At 38.3% G+C, this 24015-nt stretch overlaps 4 protein-coding genes across 5 annotated transcripts; 2 read left to right on the top strand and 2 right to left on the bottom strand.

Annotated features, from left to right (window-relative positions):
• LOC18789965 (3-oxoacyl-[acyl-carrier-protein] reductase 4) lies at nucleotides 219–3503 on the bottom strand. The gene is made up of 11 exons (XM_007222689.2): nucleotides 3079–3503; nucleotides 2772–2917; nucleotides 2621–2674; nucleotides 2397–2477; nucleotides 2261–2306; nucleotides 2067–2161; nucleotides 1955–1987; nucleotides 1739–1873; nucleotides 1546–1639; nucleotides 1364–1446; nucleotides 219–686 (listed from the first exon to the last, which is right to left on the bottom strand). Exons 1-11 carry the CDS (start codon nucleotides 3242–3244, stop codon nucleotides 654–656), a joined length of 966 nt encoding a protein of 321 aa, XP_007222751.2. The 5' UTR covers nucleotides 3245–3503; the 3' UTR covers nucleotides 219–653.
• Nucleotides 4290–6485, bottom strand: LOC18791829 (protein Iojap-related, mitochondrial). The gene is made up of 4 exons (XM_007223470.2): nucleotides 6063–6485; nucleotides 5645–5732; nucleotides 5459–5556; nucleotides 4290–4603 (listed from the first exon to the last, which is right to left on the bottom strand). Exons 1-4 carry the CDS (start codon nucleotides 6351–6353, stop codon nucleotides 4523–4525), a joined length of 558 nt encoding a protein of 185 aa, XP_007223532.1. The 5' UTR covers nucleotides 6354–6485; the 3' UTR covers nucleotides 4290–4522.
• On the top strand, nucleotides 9304–16130 carry LOC18792788. 2 transcript variants are annotated; one of them, XM_020562809.1, is made up of 6 exons: nucleotides 9304–10692; nucleotides 10788–10896; nucleotides 11528–11648; nucleotides 11771–12541; nucleotides 12999–14949; nucleotides 15276–16130. In XM_020562809.1, exons 1-6 carry the CDS (start codon nucleotides 10497–10499, stop codon nucleotides 15701–15703), a joined length of 3576 nt encoding a protein of 1191 aa, XP_020418398.1. In that variant the 5' UTR covers nucleotides 9304–10496; the 3' UTR covers nucleotides 15704–16130. The 2 variants fall into 2 exon arrangements, with proteins under 2 accessions (XP_020418398.1, XP_007225438.1); XM_007225376.2 differs by having other exon boundaries at nucleotides 9310–10692; nucleotides 15273–16130.
• Nucleotides 16543–24014, top strand: LOC18790040 (ATP-dependent DNA helicase Q-like 5). Its single transcript, XM_007226378.2, has 21 exons — nucleotides 16543–18037; nucleotides 18109–18162; nucleotides 18364–18476; nucleotides 18640–18852; nucleotides 18933–19011; nucleotides 19365–19418; nucleotides 19517–19591; nucleotides 19741–19794; nucleotides 20192–20236; nucleotides 20324–20418; nucleotides 20516–20645; nucleotides 20775–20873; nucleotides 20987–21042; nucleotides 21141–21243; nucleotides 21640–21768; nucleotides 22124–22293; nucleotides 22546–22570; nucleotides 22659–22774; nucleotides 22937–23080; nucleotides 23191–23256; nucleotides 23344–24014. The coding sequence occupies exons 1-19, from the start codon at nucleotides 16829–16831 to the stop codon at nucleotides 23022–23024; spliced, it is 2907 nt and encodes a 968-aa protein (XP_007226440.1). The 5' UTR covers nucleotides 16543–16828; the 3' UTR covers nucleotides 23025–23080; nucleotides 23191–23256; nucleotides 23344–24014.

Here is a 24015-nt window from a genome sequence, read left to right as displayed (position 1 = left end):
AGTTCTGTAGTTTTAACAATTTAATTATTTTAAACTTAAAAAAATTTAAATTTTAATTGAACAGTGAGTCACGTGCCTAACATGTGACATTTAGACAGAAAATTGAATGAAAACTAACGGCAAGGACTAAATTGACCATTTAAAATAATTCGAGAGCTAAATTGGCTGAAATAATAATTCAGGGTGGATATTTCGATAGTCAATATAGTCCAGGGAGATATTCGGTAGTTTACCCTACCGGAAAAAGCAAAAGGGAACATAATCTCTATAATTCATAAAGCGTATATTCTCAACCATCCATCATGTACTGAGTTCCAATGGAACCCACAAACTACAAACCAATGGATGGTTAACAGATTAACAGTTTTACTCGACTGAAAACTGCATTTCTATTTTAGCAAACACATTCCACAAACAGGTCATTTTACAGAGCTCTTTTTACTAGTGCCACTACCAAGCTAAACTGAAATTCTATCAAAACTTGCTGAAAAATTTATTGTTGAATTAACTTAAAGCAAATTACTTGTAACATGATGATGGGCTTTCACATAATCTGTCTGTCATATCCCACTAGAATCCGGCGATTCCATTTCATACTCAACTTGAAGCTCAGCTGTTCTAATCCACATCTTGGGGTCGGCAGTATAGTAGACCTACATCACCATACCTCCATCAATGGTGAGCACCTGCCAAAAAAGGTGAGTTATGGTCACCGATGAAAAAATGGAAAAGCAGGTTGTCTCAAATGATATGCGATGAAAGACTGGGAAGACCAAGGTAATGACATTGACACCAACTCATTATAACAAGCCTTGATAAATAAATTGCAATGAAAGGTTTCTAACATAATAGTTTGGGGTTACCCATGAAGTGCCATAAACAAAAAATAAAGCTCCTTGATACAAAGCATAGTTACCACAAAACACACTGCTACCCTCATGCTTTGTAATGTGAGGTCACTCATCCAAAGCATGATACACTTTCATTTGAATATGCTAGTTTTGGTGATCCAAAAATGTACCTCATGTATTTCTTGCAATTATCATTTTTTAAGGAAACATGATATGTTGATAAGAAAATACTTTTTAGATTACGATATTTGAAAAAAAAAGAAAGTAAAACTATAAAAACATTTTAACTTCGTCACAATCAAACTTTAAAGTTAAGCAGTCGATGAAAGTTGAATTTGAGTCCACGTCGAACCCACGATTCATGTTCAGGGTAGGTGCATATACTGCATTTCTATTCCTATTTCACTGACCATAACAATGCACACTTTAGGTAACTATAAGACAAGTACACAAAGCTCAACAATTAATTAAAAAAACAAACTAGAATATTAAATTAGTTAGGAAAATGAAACCTGTCCAGTCATGTAACTGGCTGCAGGACTAAGGGCCAAGAATTCCACCAGTCCAGCAACTTCTTCAGGTTGGCCATATCTTCCTGTAATCACAGCCAGTATGAAATCATTTTAGCAAATTATTATCAAATATATTTGGGAAGCTATTTGATTTGAAAGAGTAGAACTTTCCCCAGGCTCACCTAAGGGGATGGTCTCTAAAATTTTCTTCTCAATGTCATCCCCTAGCTTGGCAGTCATGTCCGATGCAATAAATCCCGGGGCAACAGCATTAACCTGAAGGAAATCCATTGTTTATGACTCCATCAACTACTATCAATACCTTCTGGGACGAGTCTGATCACTAGCACAAAAATCAAATTTTAGGACACTCACATTGATGTGTCTGCTAGAATACTCCTTAGCAACACTCTTTGTCAGGCCAATTACTCCTGCTTTTGCAGCACTATAGTTGGCTTGTCCAACATTTCCAACTAGGCCAACAACCGATGCTATATTGATTATCCTTCCCTGAAAAAAGCACCATCCAACTAATATTAGATATTAGACTAAAGGGTGGGAATACAACTTTTTGAAAGGATTGGTATTTACCTTCTTCTTCTTCATCATAATTTTAGCTGCTGCCTGAAAAAGTGAAATTTCTCAGGTCTGCGTAGTAGTCAAGTAACATTGCCATGAAAATTCAAAATTCATAAACACACACCTGGGTACATAGAAATACACCAGTAAGATTTAGATCGATGACCTCCTGCCATTGTTGTTTCTTCATTCTCATCAATAGACCATCCCTAGTAATTCCTGAAACCATGGTAGAAAGTTAGGAGGACCGAATATGAAATTGGAAAATCACATCCAAAGAAAAATAAAAAAGGAGCAAGTGAAACTTGCAATAACCACCTGCATTATTTATCAATACATCAACAGTTCCCCAAGCATCAACCGCCTGCAAATGTAAAATCATGAAGCATATAAACTAGCATGATCTGATGTCAAATCAACCCAATTTTTTTAAGAGAAGGGACCATTTGCTCACAGTTTTGAGCATGGCTTCAACATCTTCTTCCTTTGAAACATCTCCTCCAAAAGTAAGAGCTTGTCCACCGAATGCCTCAATCTGCAAGAAAAACATAATCAAATACACATACAAACTCTCTCTATCACTAATACATAAACCAACAAACAAGATATACGAACTCAGTCTGAATGACAAGTCAGTGAGGCACATTAATATGATTTGCATAGATGATTTGATTGTACCTCTTTGGAAACCTCCTCTGCCTCCTTTGACGACCTTGCGTAATTAACAAGGACCTGCATGTAGCAACATCAATTCATCCATTATCAACAAAACCAGAAATGAAGAATTTTGCACTACTGACTGTGGGGAGTCTAGGACTGACTGACTGACCTTGCAACCAGCTTTTCCCAAAGACAGAGCAATGGCTTTGCCAATGCCCCTAGAAGCTCCGGTCACTACCACCACAGGACCCTCCACTTTTGGTGCTGCTCCTGCGCTTGCTTGTTCAAGCGTGGCCACCTGAGCCCTCACGTGACCTGCATGTGACACCATGATCACCATCAAATCACACCACACCTCTCAATTCAATTCAATTTACTTGCATATCATAACCAATCAGGCTAATCTACTACATTCAAATCCAAAAGCATCACAAGACAAAACTAATCGTTTCAATCACTAATTAAAATTGAAGTACCGGAGCTGCTCTTGGATCTGTACTTGAGGCCAATTCTCCGACCCGATCCGATTGTGCTACCAACTGGGGCCCATTGCCTGAAATGGCAGGCTCTGGCATTGCCAGGAGCTCCGAATTTATCGGCGGATTTAAAAGCGACGACGTTTGATGCGGCGATGGAAGCCATGGGAGCTTGGGACAGTGGGCGAGCCAAGAGAGTTGATAAATGCGAAGGGAGAAAATGAAGCCAGAAATGGGAAGAAAGTCGCTTGACTCTTATACAACGGAAACGAAACAAACAAAGAAATTCAAATGCTTTTGCTGTGTGTAGGTGTTTTCTGTGCTGCGGCCTTGGAAACTCCGGAGACTCTTGAAATGGCGATGGAAACGAAGTGTCGAGAGTGCGGGTCTTTGGGACTTTGTGAGCTGTTTTACAAGGGGGCTGCATTTGCTTTTAATTACCATGCAGGTGCAGCCGTTAATGACAGTGTTGTCGAGAGTAGGGGCAGGATGGTGATATTGAGAACATTGTGAGGACGTTTTTGAGATTTTGAAGTTGATGGGCCGGAAAATTAGGTAAGTCAGCTCAACCGTAACCCGACCCAGTTTTATGAAAATTTGCACTGCCAGTGCCAATTGTTTGTGGTTTTGGCTTTCGCGCTTAAACGAGCAGCCTGGGTCATTATTCGACCGTGGACCGAATTTGGTCCAAGAACTAGCCCAACACCAGGTGATGCCCTCGATTAGTGCTACCAATTGATTTTCGTTTACACTTTAAGTTATGGTTAGTGATTAGGATTTAGATTGAATTATGACATAAAATTGAATTGCATGATTACATTGGATTAGAAATTATAAATAACCTTTATTGGAACTAGTGTCTGTGTCTCGGTCCCTGATTTGAAGAATGTATGAAGATTGAAATAATGAGATTATGTATTCCACCTATTTCATAGAATAAATTATCCTACAAAAATACACATAATCAGATTATCTTTTATCCTATCTAAATTCATTCTGGATCACCAAACATGGCATAATCTTACCAGATTGGAACCCAATTCAAGATTTAAATACATCTATTTTGGACGGGAATGGTTTAACAAGAGTGCTATTTCCAACCCCGTCTTATTTCCCCGTTCTCCTTTTATATTTCCACTCTCCACCAGATTAAAATTAATAATAATAATAATCTTTATGTTACCCACCCCATTGTCCCTAAAATACCACCATTACTGATTAACATTCTTCATTCTTCTCACTCCCTTTCTTCTTGACATTAAAGTCACAGATTATGTCTTCAAGTCTAATTGGCAAAATAGAAAGAAAAAAAAAAAATTGAACTAGATAACAAATCCACAATGTACATTTAGAACGATCATGGAGCTTCACGATGAGCTTCATGATGCTAAAATGGCAAAGGTTGGATGGAAGCATCTCATATATCTGAAAACTGATGACTATACTATGCCCTTTTCAGTGCTGGTTTCGGTTTCCTCTTGGAGTTGTTCTTGGGACGAATCTTCACAAAAGCCTTCTCCAAATCCTAAACAGATAAAAAAAGAAAGTTAGAAAGTGTTTGCGCGCAAGGACTTTGCATCTACATGAGAGCAAGGAGATAGGTTACCCCCTAAGTTGCAATGACATAGCATCAGCATCAAAACACGTATAGACCATTGATGTCTCACCAAAACCAGAGGTAATTCAATAAACACAAATTATTATTGATGTAAAAAAAAATTCCAATTCAGTTATGATATAATCATGCAGAAAATAAAAATAATAATACACAAGCTTCTCCACTGCGAAAAAAGAGAGGAAGCGTACTGACTTCAGCCAGCGATCTCAGAACTTTAATTCCATCTTTCCAACGCTAGAGGACCTAAAAACTACTTTGCTTTTACATTTGTAGAGGAAAATCTATTTATGTCAACTGATTTCAGGATGCTAATAACTATAATGATCCAAGAATTTCTGAAAAGTTGAAAACCTAAATTACCAGGAAAACTAGTGGCAAACCCATGCCACAAACTTCAGTGAACCAAAACCTCGTCTCCGTCCATGTGAAACAACTGAATTGCAAATGACTAGCATATTAGTTAGATCCCTATGCTACTTTTTGTACGTGAATTGACATGAGGAACTAAATGTGGCCTTCAACCAAATTGGATTTCAGTAACAGATCTCATGCTAGAGGGAATCATAGAACAAATATAAATTGATGACAAGAACGTCAATAGCTGCTTCACAATATGACTGTGAAGGGGGCTTATACATGTAGCGATAAAGTGCTTGCGTGATCTGATCTCCCATAAACATCATTGATAATATTCTAGTAGTGCCAATTGGATGGGGTGCAAGGAGAAGTAGTCTATGATGCAAAGCATGTATTGCAATTTACCTGAATTGTATCTTCTTCAGGCTTCTTCTTGGACCAAAGATCCTCCAAATTGTAGTACGCTCTAGCCTTCTCATCAAGAGCATGAACTATAACTTTGCCTAAATAAATGAAGAAAGCCACTATAAAAATCCAAAAAGAAAATTAAAAACAATAATACTAGCCAATATCAATAAGGCAATGTATTACCAGAGTCAATGACAATCCACTTTCCTCCCTCTTGCCCTTCCACACTGGGAAGCACTAGCCGCTGAGCTCCTTTCTGCTTTTGCTTAGACTGTAAACAAATATAATCATTATCAGATGGTGATCAAGCTCATCATCCGTAACCAAGACAGTGGTAGACTAGTTAATCACCAAGGAGCATTGTTTTTTAATAATCAAGGAAAAAAAATTGAAAGAACAAAAAAGTGCACATTCCACTTTCCAGGAAAATCTACTGGTCATAAGAACGAACAAAAATCAAATTTTCTAAGCAACCAAACAGATGACCGGTCAATCGGCATTCAATACAAGACCTCAACTTTTACTCTCTTCCGTTTCCCTCCGATTCTCGGAAACCAAACACAAACTCGAAGCTATTGAAAACAAAAGAAATGGGACCTGCCTTGTAAATTAGGGCTTGAGCAATGTTCTTGACGTGCCACGCGGACTTTCCGGTGGCGAGAACCATGAAATCGGCCCATTCACAGAGGTCGTTTGCTGGAATGACCTTCACGTCGTCCGCCTTGACGTCGCTGAGAACCTTCTCGACCTCTTGGAGATCAAGAAGGCCTCTGTTGGCGGATGAGGAGAAGGCGCGCTCCAGAGCAGGAAACCCTAGCTTCCATTGTTGAAATATAGATGAAGAAGGTAAAGAGTAGAGAGAGAGTGACCGGGATCGTAAAGCCGCCGACATGAGATCGCGCCTATCGGAAAAGTTGCACTGGTACTGATAGTGGTAGCGGTCGTGCGTTTCAGGGTATCCCTTTTACGACATTGTAGAACGATTAGTGGCTCCAAACGGCGCCGTGCCGTGACGCGGGCTTCCAGAAGCATCTTTAAAGGTTAAACGCAGCGTTTGGGAGAGGTTAGAATGGTTGGTAGAAAATATATAAAGTAAAACAGTAACAGGAAGGTAAATGTCAACGACAGAGCATGAACATCAAGCTCACGTGTGCTTGAAAGGGAAAGCGAGGATTTTTTTGGTTGAACTGGGGTTTTGGTGGCATCGGGAATAGGTTACCAAATCTACTGATTTATGCCTTAAAATATTGTTTTTAATGTGTATGTTTTTCAAAGGCCAAAAAGTTCATATTAATTTATTTTCAGGAAATCAAAATTCAAGGATAATAGAACCGAGGCCTATTTAGCTATTGGGCCCTCATGCCCCCTCCTTCAAGCTTATGGCTACGAACCGAGAAGGATTAAAATTTAATTAATAATAATCATGATCCATTATGAATGATTAATGAATAACGACAATGATCATTGATGAATCATATAGTGCGTGTCTTACTCGACTTAAACACGAATATCGACTTACAATTGCAAGTATAAGTTATTTTAATTTGTGGTATTAGAATCGACAGTTTAAATGAGCAAAACATAATTAAACTTTATAATATATTTATTTCTAACAAGGGATCGAGTGATATTCTACAGTATGATTATACTGTTCTAGTCAATTGGCTTAATTGAAATCGAAAACTTCGAGAACAAATATTGCACTCTAAATACGTACATACTCAATATTTCAATTTGATGTTGGTGTACATTAGTTAGGATTTGTGTTTAATTATTTCGATGATTCGATCTTACTTTTCTATAACAGTATAGTACACAACACAACCCACTTAAATTCCTAATAGAATACCCCAAATTACAGCTGTATACTACTAAATGATATGTCTGCATCTCCTTATGTTTGTGGGGAAGTTGAATGTCTCGTATGTCATGGCCAAATTACCAAAATAATCCTCAATAAAGAAAAAAAAAACACTTATTATTATTATTATAAGTTTACTAGTTCAAGGTGTTGTTCCTTCGAGTGATATGAGGTACGAAGATGAATGACAAAAATATATTCCACAAAATATAAACAATGCGTGCGCTTGTATTAAATTACTAGTTTCTTATTGTTTTATTTAATACTTTTTTAACGAGGACAGGAGACAAAATTGCATTACCTCTATCGACGGTTTTTAATTGCATATTGTTTTTTTCTTCATAAATATTTAACTTTGGTTTGGATGGGTTGCTGCTAGGACAAACAAGTTTTGACTTAAAATATTTACAAAAATTTGCTGTTATGAAAGATATGTTGAAAGCAATACCTTGAATTTTATTTATTTATTTTTAAATAGTTATGATTACAGTGAAGCCTTCTAAGTTATCTCCATCACCTACCAATTAAAACGACATAATTTATGCATCTTTCCATTAGTACAAAAATCCATGATTAGCATGGTTGTTATAACTTATATCATTTATGGGCTCTTTTCCATCGCTGTCCCACTTCTTTATTTAGTGTCTAATAATATTAATAATAATAATATTATTATTATTGACACTCATAGATGATCTTCCCTCTCATAGTCGTACTCGGGGGAAAAGTTTACAAGGTCTACTTTTTGTATTGTCCAAGTCAATAATGTCCAAACATTGTTTTATCCAACATAAACCAAGGTCTTTATTATATCCAATGTGATTATAATTTGTTAATCATGAGATAGGGTTTTCAAAACTTCTGGTTGATTATGAGAGGAAATAGAGACACAACTACTATGAGACAACGCATGAGGGATCTGCATGGGAAATAAAACTTATGTTGTTACACTACTACCTGCATAGATTTGGTGAGTTACTGGTGCTGTCAATGTTTTGTTGATGTGCGAATCGAAGAGATGCACAGGCCTTCTATTCTTTTTTTCTCTTTTGTTATTGTTTCTCATTGAGTTGTTTAGGCGGGAGTCTATTTTTAAGAATCACGCATTTGTTCCTGTCTCTCATGCTTGAATTTTGGATGGTATTGACTATTTTAATGCTATCTTTGTACACTCATAAGCATCTATTTCAACAACAAAAAAATACAAATTTGGTAAGAAAATTTAATTGTTTTTATATGGTGCGAATAAATTTAAATAATTTTGTTCGGTTCTATTATTTGACTTGAATACATTTTATGGCCATTAAACTCGCATAATTTCAAATCGCGATGCTTTCACAAAAATAAAAAAAAGTAAATGTCCTGCTCCAAATCCACATGTTATATACGCATCTGCCTACTCGCATACTACACTGGAAAAGAAACATCCCACCAATAAAGAAACTAATAGCCAATCCAATTAATCTTTAATTTCGCATGGAATATTATTTATATTTTTCGTTTAAACATATCCATCAGATAAATATGAGAAATCTTCATAAATTTGATGGTAACCAATTTACTAAAAATTATAAAAAATGATCCAACCCACACCCCTACAATTATTCTATCCCTTTCCCTGTATATGAGAATAGTTTAGAATATCGTTTTGTAAAAATAAAGTTTATATATTTTAAGTTTTTATCATGTGAATTATGATATTCTAAATCACCAAAATATAGTAATTGGAGTAATTTAAAATACTACATTTTGCATCTGAGTTCGATTCTCATCATCCTATATAAATATTAATTTAGAATATTACTTTGTTAGAAAGAAAAAAAATATTTAAACTCCCGAAAATAGTAATTATTAATTTTTGTTTGATACGATTTTCATTATATTTTTTAAAAACTAAATAAATATAATTAAAAAAATCTGACTATTTAAGTTATTTTATAAATCATTTGCATTATTTGCCATCACCTTTATAACCTTTATTCTAATTTATTTCTATTTTTAAGTAGAGAAATAAAAATACAAAATCCATATGAAACGAGTGTTCTTATAAATACATGAAAAACAAAAGAATGAAAAGGAGAGGTTAAGATAAGTAGACAATACTTACTATAACGGCAGTGGCACGGTCGTAAAAATTAAGAAGAAGAGAAAAGTGCAATTGACAGAAAGAAAAACAGGAAAAAAAAGAAAAGAAAAGAAAGGAAAGGAAATATTTGATGAGCAAAGAGAAACTGAGAAGCAAAGAAAATGAAAGCTTGTTGTGGAGGAAAGAAGCAAATCTAGACGACAACAAAAGCCAGTTTAAACTCCCCAATTTCACTTTCTCTCCGCATCAAATTTTCTCGGAGGAGAGAGAATGCTAGAAAATTGTCGCTTCTTTCACACCGATCCACTACCGCTTTAGCTTCCGATCCGTACACCCAGACAAAGCAATTAATGCTTTAGATCCGACTGTCTGATACAACATTCGTCGCGTTGCGATTGGAATCTTCGAGCTCCTGTGGTTCAGCTTCTGAGTTTTCGGGATCGCAGTTGCTGCTCATACACTGGGTTTTGTTGAAGCCATTTTTGTCTCTGTGAGCCAAGCGGACTGCAACTACTTTCGCCGAAATGGTGATTTTTGGTTGTAATTTCGACTTCAATGGAGGTTTAGAGTGGCCAGTGGGGACTGAATTGGAGTTGAATTAGGTTTTGTTTTGCTCTTGTGGCGCCGTCTCTGCTTTGGTGTCTTCAAGTGGTAGCATCTAGGGTTTCGGGGTTGTGCTGCACGATGAAGATCTTTATTTGATTAGATTACATACGTGGACGTTGAGCCTCTGCATTGCGAATGGTACGGTTGTTTCAGTTGCTACATTAATTTTTGCAATTTTTTATGCATTTAACAAAAGATTTCGGCTTTGAGTTGACTTGGGCTTACTATACCATGTATGCTTCCCATTGGTATTAAGTCGCTGGGGTTGAAATTCAATTAATTTGAAGCAATTCGCTTAGACGCGAATCAGAAAGGAGTTTGGTTTCTGAAGTGAAACTGGGAAAGTGATTGTGGGCATAATTTATTTTCATTGTGAGTAGTAGCTAGCTAGCTAGATGTATATGATGGGCTATTGCTTCAATTTGCGTTGTATGGAAAGTTTGGGCTGGCTGTTTTGAGTTTGTAGCTTTTGGTGGTGAGAGATGCCTCCTTCACCCGCAATGAGATGCTCTCCCGGACGAGAGCCGAGAGGGAACCATCACAGACGAGGTCGCAGTTTTGAGAGTGGAATTTTTTTGAAAGAGAAAGATGAAGATCTTGCCTTATTCAACGAAATGCAGACGCGAGAAAAAGAGGATTTCTTGCTTCAGTCGTCGGATGATCTCGAAGACACATTTTGTAAGATGACATTTATTTATGATTTTATAGGAGTTGGAGAGTTCAGGATTTTGTCTCTGACTGACAGGGCTTCTTGTATATTTTCAATATTACAGCTACAAAATTGAGGCAATTTTCGGATTTGAAGCTCGGAATTGCCATTCCTACTCGTGGAGAGAGTAGTGACCTGCTTAATGTGGAGGGGGAGAAAAATGACTATGACTGGTGAATTATACTTTTTCTTTTTTCTGATTTCTTAAGTTATCGTTGCTGTATTACTAATTTTATGATGTGCTTTGCATTCTGAAGAACCAAAAACATGATTAAATTGCATCTAGGAACAATTTTCATGTGTTTTACAATTTGAAAGGGTATGTGTTTTAAATTTTAAAATCATGATTCACCAAAACCAAGGTTGTAAGACAAGTGTCTTGCCCGTGAAACTGGGAATTGTTATGTTACGTAGACCACAATAATTTACTTTTTTGGATGACAAAGAAAGCAGAAGTTTTTATGTTTTTTTTGGATGACAAACAATTTTAAATAACAGTATGCACTCCTCACATGCGAGATAATAGAGGAGTGTGGGAAGTGATTTTCTGAGTGCCAAAATCATCTCTAAGAGGGTTTTTCTATTTAATGTATATTTTGATTTATCTGAGAATTTAAAGCTTTTCTGTCCAAAAGCTGCAAAATGTCATTGCCTGAAATTGTCCATTTATTCACAGAGCAAAAACTGAGCGGTCATTATGTTATGAGAAATGCATTGCATTTTGTTCTTTTCATGATACTTTTCAGTGTCCGCCCTGTTTGTCCCTTTTTATTGATGGAATGATCTGGTGTTTATATGTCAAAGGTTATTAACGCCTCCCGACACCCCTCTTTTTCCTTCCTTGGATAATGAGCCGCCACCAGTTAATGCACCACAGAGGGGCAGACCTCGAAGTCAACCTATTACTATATCAAGATCATCCACGGTAGGGAGTCAAATCACTTTTATGGGATTTGATTATGCTTGGTTTCTGAAATATTTCCTTAAAAGATTATGCTGAGATCATAATTTTCCTTATACTCTACATCATACTTGCTTCATTTGCAGATGGAGAAGAGTTACCGAAGCAGCAGGGGTAGTGCTAGTCCTAATCGCTTAAGCCCATCTCCTCGTTCTGGGAATAGTTCATTTCAGTCAAGGGGAAGGCCGTCACCTGTACGTCATTCCAGTCCAACCCCAAGTCTACGGCCTGCTACTCCATCACGGAGACCATCTACTCCATCACAGAGACCATCCACTCCCCCAAGTAAATCCCCAACACCTGCTCCGAGGTCTTCTACCCCCACACCACGGAGAATGAGCACTGGGTCCAGTAGTACTGTGGCCTCACCGGGGATAAGAGGAACTTCTCCGGTAAAGACAAGTCGAGGGAACTCTGCTTCACCAAAAATAAGAGCATGGCAAACAAATATTCCAGGCTTCTCCTCTGATGCACCTCCCAACCTTCGTACTTCTCTTGCTGATCGACCTGCAACATATGTGAGGGGTTCCTCACCAGCATCTAGAAATGGTAGGGACCATTCCTCCAACTACAGAAGACAATCAATGTCTCCAACTGCTTCTAGAAGTGTTAGTTCATCTCATAGTCATGATCGAGATCCATTTAGTTCTCACAGCAAATGTTCTATAGCATCTTCTGGTGATGATGATGTAGACTCTCTGCAATCTCTTCCTGTGGGTAGTTTAGACCGATCAACTTCAAGAAGAGTTGCTGCTTTCTCAAACAACAGAGCTGTTGCCTTCTCAAAAAGGCCAGCCAAAACGGTGTCCTCATCTTCCGCTCCAAAAAGATCCTTTGATTCTGCTCTTCGACAAATGGTACTTAATGATCTAGTGCATTTAATTGATCCTTTATGATAAGATATTTCTTTTGTCATCTAATGAGAGGAAATTAATTTATAATAACTTAGCCCTTTAATTATTTAGGATTTTCAAAATTGTTGTCTGCAAATGTATTCTCTTGCTTGTGCAATTCACTGTCTTTGTGGTGTGTGTTTCTTTCCTATTTCAAGTAATGACAATCACATTGGGTCTAACTGAAATTATAAAAAATGCCAAAAACAGGAAGTGTACTGAATTATTATAAGTTCCTTCTCTCTTCATATATTTATTAGGTATTCATTATGGTTTAGTGTTTTTCAATGAAATGTAGAGCATTGAAATCCTATAATTATTAAATATGTTACATTGTGCACTTCCCTCATTATGATTTCTCTGTTCATTCGTTATGGGTTTTCACATTTCATAGAATTAATGCCTTCCAATGTCTGTGCAGGATCACCGTAAAAGTCCTCAGATGTTTAGGCCACTCTTATCTAGTGTTCCCAGTAGCACCTTCTATGTTGGAAAAGCAAGTTCTGTGCATCGTCCTCTGATTTCCAGGAACTCCTCAGTCACAACTAGCAGCAATGCAAGTTCTGATCTAGGTACTAGTGTTGCACCTGATACCGAAGGGAGTGATCACAACCAGGATGATGTGGCCAGTGAATCTGAGAAAGTGCCATACTCTGATGTTCATGAAGAGGTATTTGGCTTTGATAAGATGGATGCAGTAAATGAAGAGACCAGGCATGATATCCATGATGGGCCACATGACCTTCATCAGGGTGACTTCAATAGAGGCACTGCAGTGGAGGGTGGAGCTGCTCACTCTGAAGATTATGGTCGCCCCAATGTCATCATGGATGTCAGTCCAACCTCAGAAGATTCTCATGTTAAGGGTGATTTTTCAGAAATTGATAGTCTCGACACGGAACCTTGTCCTAAATGTGGTCACAGATTTTATGTTTCGGATCAGGTGGAAAGGAACATTAGATTTTGTCCAGAGTGCAGTAGGAAAGATAAACTTCTGAGTGTCCTTATTCCGGAGATAACTGTAGTTCCTGAAAACTCCACACCTTTGTCTGTAAAAATTTTGGAAGAAGAAAAGCTTTTGGATGCAATGGAAACCATGATGGTTGTGCCTGGATCTCCACAAGTTTCTGATTTGGGGAAACCACAGAGCTCCCAGGGTGAAGAAAATGTTGATCCAGGCCAAACTATCTGCAGTGAGAAATTCCCTAATTGTTTACAGGAAAAATCTCTTGTAAGACCAGTGGTGGAGGGAGTTGAGGATGGGCTAGCCAACCAGCAAGAGGTGGACTCACAGACTGTTGGTTGTGGGCTACCTAATAGTGACATTGGGGGTCAGAATTTGCATCATTCTAACAACTATCGAAATATGAGGGTTGAAATTTCAGAAGGTGCAGGCATTTCTATACTTCTGAAGAGGACAAGCAGTAGCAAAGGGGCAGTTGTTCAGGGCAGGACTTTCACAGCCACTACCATACCTTATGAGGATGTGTCATATGCTAGAGATAGTTCAAACAGTATGAGAAGCTCCATTGGCCATGGTAGTTTCTCTGCATCATCTTCAGTTGATTTCGGTTCAGCTAGACAAACTGAGATTCGTGTGCAGCGACAGTTGAGTGGCAAGAAGTCAGACATGGAGAATCACAGACATGACACAAATATAAAACCCCAAAGCATTGCATCAAATTCCTGTGGAGATTCAAACCATGCTCACCAAGCGCTAGGTCTTTCATCAAACACACATGATGATGATATTGAGGTTGCTGGGGGAATTTTGGAATGTGATGTTGCAGAGGTGACTCACATAACATCGCAAGAACGCTTGCTAGCTTCAGAATGTACAGACGCAGATGCTACTACTACTTCTACCAGGACAACTGTTGTTGAGGAAGATGATACAGAGTTCAATTCTAGCAGTAGAAGAGTTGATACTTCTAACTCAGAGTTGTCGAGCCATGCAGTTAGCTCTCCATTAGAAGACAATTGGGTAGCAAAATTTCCAATTTGTGAAAATGGTGCTTCAAATGCGCACGGTGAAGAATTGCAGAACAATGCAAGGAGTTCCACAGATGTAGAAGTTGTAACTCCAGAGCCATCATTTGAGGAGGAAAACACCAATTTCAACAGTACTCTTGACGGACTGGATGTTGAAGAGATTGCTACTCACAGCTCGTTGGTTACAGTATCAGTATCAGAAATAGAAACTGAAAAATGTCATCAGACTTACCTTTGTTCACTCAACGATGATGCTTCCCTTGAATCAAGGAGCACCTTGGAGGAATTTCAGGAGCCTTCAGTTCCAATTCCTTCTGACAGTGATCTGACATCTTCTGTTCCAGAGACCAACAACACTACTAATGCATATGGCATCCTAGGTATGATTTATGATTTGCATTGATTTATTTATTTTTGCTAGTTAAGAGTTCGACAAACTCTTCTTTTTTGTTTTTTTTTTTGTTTTTTTTTTTGGTGAGGATGAGTATCACGTGGATTTCATGATTTAGTAATATTCTATGACTATTTTGCTGTCCCTCATGCTATCTGACCCTCATCTTTTCCAGTTGTTGAAAGAAGCATGATATCCTGACCACCTTATACTCCATTATTCATTATGTTTCTCTCATGTTTGTATTGTGCTAATTCTCAGTTTTGAGATGGAATTAGAGTGATTAGCTGACAAGATCTCTGTTTTTTTTAGAAGAGGAATCAACAGTAATGGTTGAGTGTCGAGGTCGAAGAAAGACAAAAAGCCTGACACTAGAAGAGGCAACAGATACAATACTCTTCTGCAGCTCCCTTGTCCATGATCTGGCCTACGAGGCCGCAGCCATAGCAATGGAAAAGGAAAGCCCAGTCCCCTTAGAAGGTTTGCAGCCTACAGTTACAGTATTGGGGAAGTCCAATCCTGAGAGAAAGGAACCACGTGGCAGAACTGTTGCTCGACGTACTTCAAAACCTCGAAAGAGCAGGCAAAAGTGGGTAGAAACAGATGCCGAACCCCCTGTTAGTAAGACAGAGAACGATGAGAATGTTGATGAGTCTATGCAACGCAATGTAGGGCTTCCTAACAAGGTAGACGGCATGAAGCCTCCGAAGCTGGAATCCAAGTGCAACTGCACTATAATGTGAAAAGTATTCATTGAAATCCTGCTTAAAGTGGCCGACGTGCATTTTGACCACCCCCTTCCTTCCGTGGTTCAGTTCGGCCTCTAAGGAGGAGATGGTCCTGAGTTCTTGTATTTTAAGGGTTTTATGTTTGAAGGGGCTGTTTGGGGTAGTTGGCAATTGTTTCTGTTGGTTGGTTGCAATATATTTGTAAGAATCCACGGTGTTTTGATGACGTAATTGTAAAGTTCTCCCGTGTCATTGGGCTGATAATGGTGAGAGGCATTGGAGGGGTTTGTGTTTGCCTCCACTTCCCACATTCTCTTGTTATTGAATCAGTGATTCCGATTCCGATGTGGTTCAATTCCTCCATTAGGGGAAGTGTGTGTACGAGAACCCGATTCATATTCATTATGATTGTTTCAAAAATATACCTCGATTTTTTTCCATAGTTTATTGGAGCAGGGATAGAGAGTATGTTGGTTTCTAATCCAAGGCCTTGTCTCGTAATAAGTGGTCAAGAGAGATTCTCTCATTTAGCTTTTAAGTGATTAAAAGAATTTACTTATATTATATGACCGTGTTTGATTTTCTCTTTATGTCTTCTAATATTACTTGAATTAAAAAATAAATAAATTACCATGCTTGGATTAAGCAAGAAACCAAGCCCATTAAAAATTGGGTCTACTAGTGTACTAGAAGAAAGGTGCGTCGCCTTGAGTTGCAAACAAATTGTGTTATGTTTGAACTCCCATGACATCTTAGTTGTGTATGTGTGTGAGAAATTCCGCTCTCCTATGGTTTAGACTATCACTTATACTCAAAACAAAGAGAGAGAAAAGTCTACTTATTATTTAATTTTTTTTATTTTTTATAATAGTACACTTACATGTAAAATAAATATTCCATTTTTTTCTTTCCCCTTTTGGTAAACAAAATGTTCAATTTCTATACGTACCCAATGGAATGAAACTCCCCTCAAGTAAAATGGACAAAAGTATCTCAAAAAAATAGGTCCTAAAATTACATAAAATGAGAAGAGCTCAAAACAGGGCGGGAAAGAAAAGTTCCACAAAATGGCGGGAAACCCATAAACATAGATAAGGGACAGGACGTGAAACTTAAATCGATTTCTTCAACCAATCTACCATGGAATCCAGTTCAGACTCAGATGGCTCTCACATCTCCGCCACTCCGCCAAGGAACACTAAACTCTCACGGCAACGACCACCTCGACCACCACCACAGCCACAGCCAAAGCCTTTGGAGCCAAAGTTAAAACCAAAGCCAAAGCCTGCCCTTCTACCCTCCCACAAATCCATACTTAGATTCAGAGCCTCGTCCAAATCCAACCCCATTTCCGAACCCAAAAATCCCTCTTCCGAGCCCGCCCGACCCGACCCACCACCCGATCCATCTCCCCTTCTCTCCCCTATTTTACCTTACCAGATATGCCGCTGGCCGTCCGATCCATCCCGTGCGATTCCCGCCGTTGATTCCGGCGATACCCTTCTCGCCCCGCAGGGCCGACACTTCTACAAGTCACCGTCGTTCTCGAAAATTCGACGAACCACCATCAATTTCGATTCTTTCGAAGTCGACGAGCCGTCGTCTTCTTCTTCGGCGTCAAAGTCTCAGCCGAAGGCAGAGAATGGTGGGTCTGATTCTTCTGTGCCCGATTGGGTACCACCAGAGCCCAAGCGTGAAGTGGCTAGCGGGTCTGGAGTTTCAGCCATAGCTGTAAAGAAACGTTTCGATTTGGTCGGAGGCAATGTGCCTTCGGTGCCTGTAAAGTTCCGAAAAAGTGGGGCTGAGGGGAACTTCGTCAAGCTCAACCTGAATCGCAGGAAACGCAAATTTGTGAACAGAAGAGGAAATAGCAGTTCATCAGGTCGGCGAAAATTTTATAGAAAGGGCAAAAGGAAATTGAAATCACAAGGTGAAAATGAGGGTGAGACTGTTGGTGAAGAAGATGAGTTGGTTACAGATGCTATTGTACAACAACAGAATCGGAAGCAGGACAGTAAAAGACCGAAATTTGATTCCGAATTGTTTGAAGAGGCGGTTTTGGCGGCTCGACATGAGCCGTCGGATGAGAACTTGGTGAAATTGTTGACTCTAACTTATGGGTACGATTCATTCCGAGATGGGCAGTTGGAGGCGATCAAGATGGTGCTTGAAGGAAAGTCGACAATGCTTGTTTTGCCTACGGGTGCTGGCAAATCGTTGTGTTATCAGTTGCCCTCCATAATTTTACCTGGGGTTACTTTGGTTGTTAGTCCATTGATTGCATTGATGATTGACCAGCTGAAGCAGTTGCCTCATATGATTCGTGGTGGTCTTTTGAGTAGCAGTCAGGTATGTCATGCTCTCTCTCTCATTGCCCAAATGCAAATATGTGTGTAATTTGATTCTCTTTGTTTTCGTAGAGACCTGAAGAAGCCTCCGAGACAATTAGGCTGCTTCAACAAGGGGCCATAAAGGTTGGTGTATCAACCTTTGTAAGAGTAATTTGTCTGCATTACTGATTAATTGTCATAATCATATGCATGCTTAAATGTTTTGTTGTTACATTTGTCTTTCATGGATACAGAATGTGTTTTACTTTAGTGCTCATAAAGTGTACAAGTTATTTCTATTTGGACTGTTTCCGGAGAGCTAAGGTTTGATGTGTTGTACTGCAGGTGCTTTTAGTTTCGCCAGAGAGGTTTTTGAATGCAGAATTTCTATCCATATTTTCCGCCACCACAGTTATATCTCTTGTTGTGGTGGATGAAGCTCATTGCATTTCTGAATGGTGAGTGAATATTGATGGTTGCACAAATTGTTGTCTTCTTGATTTTAGTTGTCTTAATACATGTTTTTTGTAGTTTGGTAATTACTCCTCACCCTTCCAGCTCAATTTCATATCTTATTACATGTGATTCCCCTTAAATACTAAATTTTGAAGGTTTTTCCAGGTCACATAATTTCCGTCCCTCATTTATGAGGCTCAGAGCATCTTTGCTTCGTGCCAAGCTCAATGTCAACTGCATTCTTGCAATGACAGCTACTGCCACAGCCATGACTTTGGGTTCTGTGATGTCAGCTTTAGAGATTCCTCCAACCAATCTCATTCAAAAAGCCATACTGAGGGATAATTTACAACTTTCAGTGTCATTGAGCAGAAATAGGTAAGTCTGAGTACTCCTTACTTCCCCTTTGTTTTATCAGTTTTCTTACACGATTAACTAAATTTGTTATGAATAAATAGAATGAAAGATCTGCTGATGTTGATCAAGTCTACTTCATTCACGGATGTTCAGAGCATCATTATCTACTGCAAGTTTCAGGTACACACAGTGTCATTCAAATGTCAGTGTTTTGTTGAGATGTTTTAAAACACTGTATATTGGGTAGTCTTAAGGCGTTTTCAAAGATACCATTTTCAACAAGATTAAGTAGTTCTGTAAAATTGTCCCTCTTTCTTGTATGAGGGAATGCTCAAACTTCAGATTGTCATGCTATGTGCCCCAAAATATGTTGTGGCGGGATTAGAATACTGTTAAACTACTGGCGGCTGAGGATCACTATCACTTTTTTCAATGAATACACATTCTTTCTTAATACTCATTTAGTGTGGATGAATATAGTCCTACGTTCTTGACACTGAGTGGAAAATATTCCTTGCATTCTAATTTTGCAGTTTGAAACTGAAATGATAAGCCGATACTTATGCGATAATAATATTTCTGCAAAGGTCAGTTTTCCATATTTCATAGTTGCATGAATTATAACTTGTATGTAACTCTTGGTGAGGAATGGTAACATCTGACCACATTGTAAAATGCTATTCAGAGTTACCACAGTGGCATCCCTGCAAAAGATCGTAGTCGTGTGCAGGAGTTGTTTTTCACTAACAAGATTCGTGTGGTAAGAATATTACCCTGCTCATGCCTTAATCCTGTATTATGCTCTTTTCATTACGTTACGGATATGTTTCTTTTTCCTTTCTTTTTTTATATGTAGCAAAATTCAACTTTCGGATTCTTGGATGATTGACTTGTATGTTTTCATGGAAGGTTGTTGCAACTGTGGCCTTTGGCATGGGCCTTGACAAGAGGGATATTGGTGCTGTAAGAGAAACTATACTCTTTAACTTTTTTTCCTTTTCTGGAAATACTCATGATTAGGCTTGCTCATCGAATTATATTCACTTGAATTGTAACCTGAGAAGGGCAACAGTTGGTGTTTGTACTGAACAGCATATTAAACTTTGCAGTGCACAGATGGGTAGGTCGATATTAAGTGTGGCTTGTGCTCCTAGCTTCTTAGAAAGTCCATAGAAAATGTCTGGTAGTTCCACCCCAAAAAGAGAGTCGAGGCCTATTTAGTAGACAGTGTAGTCATTAGCATGTATGCATAAACACATGTGTGCACATGTTTACTTCATGATGGCATATATCTGCATGTATGCTTGCTGGCTTATTGTTTAGAAATCGTTTCTGGAAGTCCTAATTGCATCTTTTTCAGGTGATTCATTACACCTTGCCAGAAAGCTTGGAGGAGTATGTTCAGGTGGAACTTTCTTCTAAACCACTGAATGGTTAAAAGATGTTCTTTATCTCAGAATCTGTTAACAAAATGAATGATAAAATTATGTAGGAGATTGGACGTGCTGGACGGGATGGGAGGTTGTCCTATTGCCATCTTTATTTTGATGAGGATACATATTTCAAACTTCGCAGTCTTATGTATAGGTAGTTAAATATGATTACATCTTCTATTAACTTCGGTTTTTCAAAGACTTTCATAGGTTTAAAAGTGGTTCACAACTTTACTGTATTGTGTTCTCAGTGATGGCGTGGATGAATATGTGGTGAACAAATTCCTCTGTCAAGTATTCACCAGTGATGAGAGCTTGCATGGGAAAATTTGTTCGTTGGTTAAAGAAACTGCATCCCGCAAGTTTGATATGAAAGAAGAGGTCCTTCCCTGCTACTGTTGCTGTTCAGTATTCTGAATTTTGATGTCAAGTCATGATAGAAGAATCACTTACAAGGAGTTTCAGAAGCTGTGTACTAAGATATTCTGTTCCTGGTATTTGTTTTGGCAGGTGATGCTCACACTTCTAACACAGTTGGAGTTGGGTGAAGTGCGGTATTTGCATTTACTTCCAGAGTTAAATGTAACGTGCACTTTGAATTTTCATAAGGTGGGTAGAAAATACGTTTTGAGGTTTCTGTTTTCTCATGATTTAACTTTGAGCTAAATGTTTCAAGATCGATCTCTTGATGATTGAATATTGCGGTACTTGCATGAATGCAGACATCCCCAGTTTTGCTTGCTGGAAATGATGCTGTTGTTGCTGCAATTCTGAAAAAGTGAGTATGATTAGTGGTTTTGATTGCACAAAGAAACTGAATGACTTTTCATGAAGAAACAAGTGGTGAACCAAATTATGCTTGATGAGATTTGTCAGGTCTGAGACTAAGCAAGGACAATATGTGTTTGACATACCGACTGTGGCAAATAGCACTGGAGTTACAGCTACCATCCTATCAAACCATTTACAGAATTTAAAGGTTTGAATACTTTGAAAGAAAATCTTATTTTGAGAAAAATTAACTATTTGAGTTGAAAACATAAAAAGGGGAAGGCTGAATGGGATTATGGCACCTACCTATTTTTGCTTTCATTTGTATATTTCCCCTGTTTGATTGGTTAGATTTGTCCCAACCCTATCCCATCCATGATATCTTTTAAAAAAGAAGCCAATTGTCTCATATGCTTCACTTGACTTGTTCGAAGTTTGTGGAATGCTTATAGTTACAGATTGGGCCTTTGATAAGCTACCATGTTTTATTATCTTCTAAAGGTGGAAAAAGTACTGTATTATCATCCCCCCCCCCACCCCCCCCCTTGTATTTATACCATGGTGCTCATGTAACCTCTCTTTTTTCCTTTTGATATTATTTTAGTTGAAAGGAGAAGTAACATATGAAGTGAAGGACCAAGCCTACTGTTATACAATTGTTGAAGTCCCTGCAGATCTTTGTTCTCTATCAGCACATCTTACAAAATGGTTATCAGAGGTGGAAAGTTGCAAGGTAAACGATATCAGATTAAAGGTGTTTCTCAATTCCAATACGCATAGACGACAGTGAGAGGGGGTTGGGGGGTGGACCAAGTATAAATAAAATCGTATAAGCCATCCCTTAGAGCTGCTGTTCAGTAGCAATGGTCGTAAACAAGTGCTTTTTCTTGTTCATATCTGTAAGGAACCAGTTTTAACTGATGCTAAAGTGGGCCTATTGGTAAATCCATATATGAAAATGGTATCAGCTCTTGGTTGTTAGAACACTGTTGATGGGCTGTTGTGGGTTCTTTTAACTTTTGTGCGTGTTCAATGTGCATGCCTGCATGCTGTCTGTACTAATGATTTGTTATCTGCTTTTGATTTAGGTGCGGAAGTTGGACACAATGTTTAATGCGGCAGTCTTTGCTGTAAATGCTTGTGAGAAGGTGCAAGGTTGTTGTGATGGCCAGCACACACTAAGTTTGCAAAGGAATATTTTGCAATATTTCAATGAAGATGATAATTCTGAAGTCCCTAATAAGATGGGTAAAGACAGGTTGGTATGATGACTTGACGTCATCCTCACCTTCCTCCAGCAAAATTTTTCACCAATGATGTCATTATACTAGATGACATTTGGCTGTTGAAACTTAAAAATCGTTTTAAATGTCTTGCTTGCCCATATGCTTTATTTGTGCATGAAAAGTTTTGTGCTTCTAACTCGCTTGTCCATATGCTTAATTTGTGGCATGAAGATTTCTTTTTCTAACTCGCTATGTACTGATATCATTATCATTTACATGTGCAGCCGATTTTTGCGAGCAGATATAAAAGTAAGAACCTACATATTTGATTAGATCCTAAACTTGAGGCAGCTCATGCTTGGCAGTTCTAACGCGTTGGCTCTTCTTGGAATGACAGGTCTTTCTGCAGAGCAATTCACAGGCCAAATTCACCCCCAGAGCTGTTGCAAGGATAATGCATGGTATTGCAAGCCCATCCTATCCTTCCACATTCTGGTCTAAAACTCACTTCTGGTATGTAAACAAAACTGAATCTCGGAATTGTATTAATTTGATTTGGAGGGTTGGACACCATTAAAAGTGTTTGAGCCACGTGCTTGGCAATGTGCTTTTCTATGGTTTCAAGTACTTCATTTAGAAAAAAATTTGAGCTAATATGCAAAATCTGTATTACAGGGGAAGATATACAAATATAGACTTCCAGGTGGTAATGGAAGCAGCAAAGGCAGAATTGATCAATTTTGTGAGGAAGGATGCAGTGTAGCTTCTTAGAGTCAGGCATGCTGTCTTGTATAGCAATCAGGAGGATGGCATTTGTAGGTAATATATAGAAACTGTCATATGCTAAAATATTGTCAACATACTGCCACCAATTAATTTTTCACAGTAAGCAAAGAAAGATGTGTTTCATTTTCTGTTTATTGTTGCAGATTGGAATCAGATAAACAAAATTTCTCAACTCTAGGGCTCCAGGAACTCAGTTATACCATTAGTAGGTAAGCAGCAACCTGCTCCTCTCTCTCTCTCTCTCTCTCTCTCTCTCTCTCTCTCTCTCTCTCTCTCTCTCATCCTTGTTGTCACAGGAATGGCAAAGCCCAAATCTACATGAACACGAAGAATAAGGGTTTATTAAGGAAGGGCCATATAAGGTTATAATTTAAAGATTCAAGCTCAGAATGGGAAGGATCTGAACTCAGGCTGTTGGTTGAGTGGACGAAGGGTGTTTGTTGTCATTATCGATGGCTTTGATATGCAAAAAAGTAGATAAAGAAACGTAAACTATGCAATTAAGTTTTAATAATGGTCGGTTACGAGTCAAATTATCTTAAAGGTGGAAGTTTGCTCTAATTGGATTACGGCAGAAGTGAATTGGACGTCTTGTAGCTTGCCACGACAGCGATTTACTATAAAACGCTACTGCTGGAGAAATTTCATGAGTTTTTGTAAAGCAATATGTTACAAATATTAGTTATATGCGCAAAGTTTACAGATAATCCATCCAACTTGGTCCATTTGGAGATAATTAAGCCATAGAAAGACTAAAAAGCTAATGAAAAAAAAAAAAAAAAAAACCAAAATTTTCAAGTCTTCTTAGGGATTGCAACCCATTTGGAAGACGTGCACAACTCAAACGATCATTCATTCGTATGGTAAATTTTCAATCCTTCTTAGGGGTTGGAACCCATTTGGAAGACTTGCACAACTCAAACACCCATTCATTCATGGCAAAATTTTAAAAGTACAAAGAGGGAAAG

Source organism: Prunus persica, chromosome G1 (assembly GCF_000346465.2).
Source record: "Prunus persica cultivar Lovell chromosome G1, Prunus_persica_NCBIv2, whole genome shotgun sequence".
NCBI classification, from domain to species: Eukaryota; Viridiplantae; Streptophyta; class Magnoliopsida; order Rosales; family Rosaceae; genus Prunus; species Prunus persica.
Note: the sequence above shows the minus strand (reverse complement) of the source record. Positions and strands in the feature narration are given on the sequence as shown.

What these genes read in the sequence shown, in the direction of transcription:
- LOC18792788 (XM_007225376.2), top strand. Translation starts at nt 10,497, where the DNA reads ATGCCTCCTTCACCCGCAATGAGATGCTCTCCCGGACGAGAGCCGAGA. An exon ending in TGATCTCGAAGACACATTTT is followed by an intron (nt 10,693 to 10,787) that starts GTAAGATGACAT and finishes TCAATATTACAG; the next exon opens with CTACAAAATTGAGGCAATTT. An exon ending in ATTCTGCTCTTCGACAAATG is followed by an intron (nt 12,542 to 12,998) that starts GTACTTAATGAT and finishes ATGTCTGTGCAG; the next exon opens with GATCACCGTAAAAGTCCTCA.
- LOC18790040 (XM_007226378.2), top strand. Translation starts at nt 16,829, where the DNA reads ATGGAATCCAGTTCAGACTCAGATGGCTCTCACATCTCCGCCACTCCG. An exon ending in GTTGCTGCAATTCTGAAAAA is followed by an intron (nt 21,043 to 21,140) that starts GTGAGTATGATT and finishes GAGATTTGTCAG; the next exon opens with GTCTGAGACTAAGCAAGGAC. An exon ending in ACCATTTACAGAATTTAAAG is followed by an intron (nt 21,244 to 21,639) that starts GTTTGAATACTT and finishes ATATTATTTTAG; the next exon opens with TTGAAAGGAGAAGTAACATA.
- LOC18791829 (XM_007223470.2), bottom strand. Translation starts at nt 6,353, where the DNA reads ATGTCGGCGGCTTTACGATCCCGGTCACTCTCTCTCTACTCTTTACCT. An exon ending in CTCAAGCCCTAATTTACAAG is followed by an intron (nt 5,733 to 6,062) that starts GCAGGTCCCATT and finishes ATTTGTTTACAG; the next exon opens with TCTAAGCAAAAGCAGAAAGG. An exon ending in CTGAAGAAGATACAATTCAG is followed by an intron (nt 4,604 to 5,458) that starts GTAAATTGCAAT and finishes TTATCTGTTTAG; the next exon opens with GATTTGGAGAAGGCTTTTGT.
- LOC18789965 (XM_007222689.2), bottom strand. Translation starts at nt 3,244, where the DNA reads ATGGCTTCCATCGCCGCATCAAACGTCGTCGCTTTTAAATCCGCCGAT. An exon ending in TGTATTGATAAATAATGCAG is followed by an intron (nt 2,162 to 2,260) that starts GTGGTTATTGCA and finishes CCATGGTTTCAG; the next exon opens with GAATTACTAGGGATGGTCTA. An exon ending in ATTCTAGCAGACACATCAAT is followed by an intron (nt 1,640 to 1,738) that starts GTGAGTGTCCTA and finishes GATTTCCTTCAG; the next exon opens with GTTAATGCTGTTGCCCCGGG.